The 6,616-nt window shown below is 40.2% G+C and overlaps 1 protein-coding gene across 1 annotated transcript in view; it reads left to right on the top strand.

Annotated features, from left to right (window-relative positions):
• The window catches only part of LOC125485742 (2-oxoadipate dehydrogenase complex component E1-like), a 21,882-nt gene extending 15,854 nt beyond the window's left edge, over positions 1-6,028 (top strand). The window contains exon 5 of the mRNA XM_048610009.1: positions 5,789-6,028. Coding sequence (XP_048465966.1) covers positions 5,789-6,028 — 240 coding nt within the window. The remainder of the gene's footprint in view (positions 1-5,788) is intronic.
• The last annotated feature ends 588 nt before the right edge of the window (positions 6,029-6,616 follow it).

The following is a 6,616-nucleotide window of genomic DNA, read 5'->3' as shown; positions in this document are numbered from 1 at the left end:
CACGTCAGTTTACTTTCAGTGATATTGACAAGGTAATCTGAGAATCTTGGGATGGTTTCAAATGCATTTAACACTTCAGATGTGTGATTCTCTAAATATCCAATCCAGTGCAGTGTTGAAGGAATGCTACACTGTCAGAGGTGCTGTCTTTTAGATCAGACTCTTTGATTCCACAGCCTGTTTCAAAGAGCATAGGTGATATCCTTGATATTCCAGCTAATGTTAATCCCATAATCAACTGCACGCACACACAGTAAATAAACAGATTTTGTGATTGCTGTTGAATTGCTGTTTGTGGGAGATCACTGTGATTTGCACCACCCCGGACAAAGCAGCCCACTTGATTGGAACCACATCCACTCCCTCCACCACCGACGCTCAATAGCAGCAGTGTGTACCATCTAAAAACGCACTGCAGAAATTCACCAAAGATCCTCAGGCAGCACCTTCCAAATCCACGACCACTTCCATCTAGAAGGATAAGGGCAGCAAATACATGGAACACCACCCCCTGGAAGTTCCCCTCCAAGCTACTCACCACCCCAACTGGAAATATATCGCCGTTCCTTTAGTGTCACTGGATCAAAATCCTGGAATTCCCTCCCTAAAGAGCAGTCTCCCTAAACTTCAGACTGCAAGGATTCAAGAAGACAGCTTACCACTGCCACATTCTCAAAGGGCAATTGGGATTGGCAAGAAATGCTGGCCCAGCTAGGGACACCCAAATTAACTGAGTAAAAAAAAAACTGTTGGAGTCTGAAATGCACTGTCTGAAAAAGGTGCTAGAGGCAGAAACTTTGATCACATGGAGAAAAGTACTTGAATATGTCCCTGACGTACAATAGAGTTCTGACCAAGGAGCTGGAAAATGGTTTCAGGCTAGATAGCTCTTTTACTCCTGGCAGACATGATGGGTTGAATGGGTTCCAGCTGTGTTGCAATTTTTCTGCATTATCGACGGAATTCATTGTGCACTGGAATGTCCAAGATCATTGTAACGCTCCAACCAGGACGTAATCTCACTGCTAATTCATTTTATTCACTCATGGGAGATGGATTTGACAGGCTGGGCCAGCATTTATTGCCCATCCCTAGTTGCTCAAGAGGTGTGTTGTAACATTGATGAATTTATTGTGATCCCTGAATGGCCAATCTATAACCCTACTTCCAGACTCTGCAATGCTTCCCTCCTCCACCCCCTCCCCCAATCTTCCAAGAATCCTTAGACCAGGAAAACATTCCAGAGAATTGGAAACTTGCAAATGAAGCAGCCAGAAAATAGGTACCTACATGCCAATTAGCTTAACATCGGTCCTTGAGAAATAAAGGAAGTAACAGCAGAGTGTTTATGAATACATAAGATGTTTTATTATATTATGAGGCAGAATTGAAGAGATTAGGGAGATCAGCTCCTCCGTCTCTCTCCTGTCAAGCCAGCAAGATCTAAGGTAGTTTGAAAAAAATCCTGGTGTAGCTGAAACCCAATCTACATGCGAGAGGTTAACAGCTGTTGTTTATTTATTCTAAACACTACATTTCGGAGAAAAAATGATCTCAGTCCCCTCTACTTGATAAACCAACTTTCGGAATAATCTCCTGGGAAAGCAAATGTAATTGGGAAACACAGCCTGACATCTATCTTAGTCAGCTCACTATCAGTTTGCAAAGTCACACAGTTCTCAAAAGGGATGACTAAGGGTGCTGTGAGGAATTATGGAAAGCAGCATTTGATGACACTATGACAACAGAAGAGGTTAAAAAGATGGCAAAGACTTCTGTGTCTAACTCAACAACAAATAACGTCTACTTTGGAAGGTGGTCAGGGAAGCAAAAGCAACTACACACCACAACTTCTTGTGTTTATTTATCACCTTCAATGTTGGAGCGCCATACAAAATTTGACACTGAGCCATGCAGATAGTGGGACAGGCAAAAGATGTAGCTTTCTAAGAGCAGCTTGGTGGAGAAGGACAGGGAGGCAGAGGGGTTAGGGTTATGAGAAGTGACAAGGCCTTAGAAGAGAAGGGAAGAGGTTCCATTGCCAAGAAATTTTCCAAAAAGAAAAAGGACTTGAATGACTTCAGTTTCAAAACAACATGGTTTGTCCTTGTATGAAGAAAATATTAGCAGCTCCCCCAATGACTGAGCTGATTACAGCAGATAGAAGCTGAAAAAGAGGCGTTTTCATACTCACATGTGGCTTGTCACCTACCCCTCCCATCCTTCTAATAGAGGAGCAAAAGCTGAGAATAGTGGGACCAGAGGTAGGTACCACAGCACCTCCAGAAGAAATTCCACATTTGCTCTAATTCCACATTAGACAGAGAGTAAACTACCCCAGGTTCAAGATCATCACAATCTCTTTGATTTTAGCTGCAAAGCGTCTATATGAACACTCGGTAAGGCGGGATGAAACTCTTGTGATGCCAAGAGGAAAACTTCATAAAATGCATTTGGGACACTTACCTAGAACATTATTATGTGGATCTAACCAGGGATCATGTTATTTTGAGGCAAGTTTGATAAATAATTTCAGAGTAGGGAACAGTGGCCATAATATGGTAGAATTTAGCAATGTTTGAGAGTGAGAAACTTGGATCAAAAACAAGTGTTAAACCCAAAGAAAGGTAACTATATAGCCATGAGGACGGAGTTAGCTGTCGTACATGCTGAAAGGAGTTTAACAAAAAAGACAGTTGAGGGACAACAGCAGACATTTAAGAAAATAGTTTGGTGATTCCCAGCAAAGATGCATCCAGGAAGGAAGGAGGATTGTAGGAAGGGTTACACTGGCTATGGTTAACCAGGGAAGTTAAAGAGTCCTTCAAATTGAAAGGAAAAAAACCGTACAATGTAACAAAGATTAATGGTAAGCCGAAGGATTGGGGAAGTTTTAAAAAAAAGATGAAAAAATAAAAAAAGAGGAAGAAAATAAACTGAGGGCAAACTAGTAAGTCATACAAGAACAGACAGTAAGAGCATCTTTAAATGTATGAAATGGAAGAGAGAAGCTAAAATGAACATAGCCCTCTTAGTGATATAGCAATGGGGAAAATCAGGAAATGGCAGTGGAACAAATACTTTGTAACAGTATTGTTCACAGAAAAGGACATTAATAACATTCCAAACATACAAATTAAATAAGCATTTATCGGCAGGGTGAAAAAAATACAATTACTAACAGTAGAAAAAATGTACTAGGGAAACTAATAGGACTAAAGATGGATAGGTCCCCTGGACTGATGGGTTGCATCCGAGGATGTTAAAACAAGTAATTACAGAGATCGTGGATGCACTGGTAGTAACCTTCCAAGAATCCTTAGACCAGGAAAAGTCCCAGAAGATTGGAAACCTACAAATATAACACATTTATGTATAAAAGGAAAGGAGCCAGAAAACAGGTACCTATAGGCCAGTTAGTTTAACACTGGTCTTTTGGGAAAACATTAGAGCCTATTATAAAAGGATGCAATAGTGAGTATTTATGAATACATATACAATCAAACATCCTATGAGACAAAGTTTGAAGACATTACACCTGTACTTACTGGAGTTAGAAGAATGAGATGAGACCTTAGTGAAACATACATGATTCCTAGAGGATTCGACAGGGTAGATATGGAGTGGTTGTTTCCTCTTGTGGGAGAGTCTACAATCACTGGAGTTAACCTCAGGTTTAAGGGATTGCCCATTGAAAACAGAGATGAAAAGCAAATTTTCTTTTAGAAGGCTGAAGTAGACAGGTCTATAATCAGTCAGGGTTTCAAGGGTTATGGGAAAAGATTGGAAAGTGGAGTTGCAAATTGTCTCATCAGTCATGATTTGATTGAATGTCATAACAAACTCAATGGGCTGAATAGCCTACTTTTGCTCCTACATATTAGAGTCTTATAACGTTCTCTTTTAACCTATAAGAAATGGGGAAAAAAATCTTCGTGTATTGGAATTCTTCAAAGACAATAAAACAAAATGAACAGGAAATACTTCAATTTGGTTTTTAAACACTGAGATTATAACAAGTACAAACATATCTTATTTAACAGCCTTGCTAAACTGAAAAGCCATCTGTGGAATCCAGAGAATGAGTAAGAATTATTTCAAAGGCAAGATTCATTATGACATTATAATTTCTGCCAATAAGGAATTCTTTTGTTCTGTTGTAAAACAGATAAGAGTTTGGATAAGTTTGTGGACATGCCTCAGTCCAGCTGGACTTTTGAAGCAAGAGTGAATGTTTTGGGGTCCAATGAAAACTGTGGTTACAGCCAAACTATGCAATAACAAATTGAAACCAAGTAAGGCGCAGACCACTATTTTGGCATGCAATGTTCTTTTAATTGGCAGATTATTAGTTCAGTTTGTGATGTTGTGATGTCAACAGTGTGGGTTCAATTCCTGCATCAGCTGGGGTTACCATGAAGGACTCTCCTTCTCAACTCTCCCCTCACCTGAGATGTAGTGATCGTCAGGTTAAACCACGACCAGTTGTTTCTCTCCCAGTCCTTGGTCTGGTAGGATTACAGCAACATTACTAAGTAAATATATTCAGTAGATAATTGAAGTAAAATAAATATTGACCAATAAATGATTCTCTTTCTACAAGTGAACTTATTTCTATTTCTCAAAGGATTACAAACTATCTGTCAAGGCGTGAGCCTACAAAACATTCTTATAATCCCTTGGCTGTGATAAACTTTACAGTTTCTAGTTAGCAGTTTATGAAAGCAGTTGACAGTCAAATCATTAGCCAATGCATTCTCCAGTACATTTTTGTGAAACCAACCAATCAGTACTCTCCTCTCATGCAATATAAATGTTGGTTTCACAAAAGTATAAATTATAAAGGGAATTTTCCTTATAATTGCTTCAACAACTTTTTTTTCCAGTAATACTCAAGTTCTGTACCATCAAATGACTATTGGTACAGCAAAATTGCTTTCAAAGGTGTAACAATCAATCAGTAAGGGAAAGACTCATACCTGAAAATTGGCAAAGTCCATAAGAGAATTATGATTGGAATCTTTAGAGAAGTGTAGACTAGTAATCCAGAACCCCAGGCTAATGCTTTGGGAACATGAATTCAAATCCCACCATGGCAGATGGTGAAACTTGAATTTAGGGGAAAAAAAACTAGAATAATAAGCTAACCTGATGGTAGTCATAAAGACAGGAAATCTGCTATTCTTAGCTGGTCTGGCCTATGTCATCCAGACCCACAACAATGTGGTTTGCTCTGAACTGACTTCTGAAATGGCCCTGCAAGCCATGCAGTTCAACGGCAATTAGAAATGGGCAAAAAATGCCGCTCAACCAGCAATGCCCACAGGAGAGATTGGCTCAACTTGGTTTAGGATGAGAGTAGATCGGATTGAAACAGGACTCAACAGACTAGATGGAGGGTTAATGCCTTCACTCAGAAGGTAGTGAACCTGTGGAATTCTTTACCATAGAAGGCTGTGGAGGCCAAGTAACTGAATCTATTCAAGGAGATAGATTTTCTTTTAGATTTTAAAGCTATCAAGACATATGGGGACACAATGGGAATGTGGTGTTGAGATAGAAGATGAACCATGATCATAATGAATAGTGGATCAGTCTCAAAAGGGACTAATGGTCTACTCCTGCTCCTGGTTTTTATATTTCTACAACACATTCAAATTTCTTTTGGCATTATGGGGGTTACCAGATAAAGCTTTAGAGACTTGCTCCAGCTGAGACCACTGGCATTTGCTTGCCATCTAAGATCTGGAACACCAGATCCTTCTTCATGTTATTTCAATGGGCTTAGAGTGATCTGTCCTTTCGACACAAGTCTGATTCCATCGCACAGCCTATTGAAGGCTTCATTTTTGGATCTGTGTTGAACCACCTTGCACAGCTCCGTGAAGTTCATGATGCTGCATGTTGCACCAATGTCTACTTAACATTTAATGTTGACCAACATTCTCCCGCAGTCCTCATTCCAACAGTCACAAACCTATCACCTATTGATGTGACTGAATATATTCAAGAAAAAGTGAGCAGCTGAACAAATCTGTTATATAGTGTAAAGTGACCTGTCAGAATCTTCAGGCGCTCTCTCTCCAATGACCACCTTGATGTTGCTCTTTCTTGCCATACATTTACATGCAACATGATTTAGTTTTTATACGGAGAAGGCTGGTTCACCCATTCTGGACATGTTGCCTTCTCTTTTGCATAATTTCTTCTGCAGTATGCCTTTTGTCCGTGATTGACCTGCCAGTGTGCCTGGAGCATCCATCAGCATAAAGCAAAACCTGGACCACTCTGCCACAACTACGCTCTACTGATTCACATCCCCGGAACTTCTGCACAGCTCAGATGCTCTTTAAGTGCAAGTTTGTTTTCTCTCAGCGAGTGCGGCTTCACTTTTGGGTCCCTTATTCCACTACAATCCTGTGTTCATTTGGCTCATCCTTTAATTGTGTTAATTCACAGATTTCTGCAAGCTGAATTCACAATGTTACAGAGATAGTAGGAACTGCAGATGCTGGAGAATCCGAGACAACAAGGTGCAGGGCTGGATGAACACAGCAGGCCAAGCAGCATCATAGGAGCGGAGAGGCTGACGTTTCGGGCCTAGACCCTTCATCAG

The sequence above is a fragment of the Rhincodon typus genome, chromosome 22 (assembly GCF_021869965.1).
Source record: "Rhincodon typus isolate 14 chromosome 22, sRhiTyp1.1, whole genome shotgun sequence".
NCBI classification, from domain to species: domain Eukaryota; kingdom Metazoa; phylum Chordata; class Chondrichthyes; order Orectolobiformes; family Rhincodontidae; genus Rhincodon; species Rhincodon typus.
This window is presented reverse-complemented; position numbering and strand designations above follow the sequence as displayed.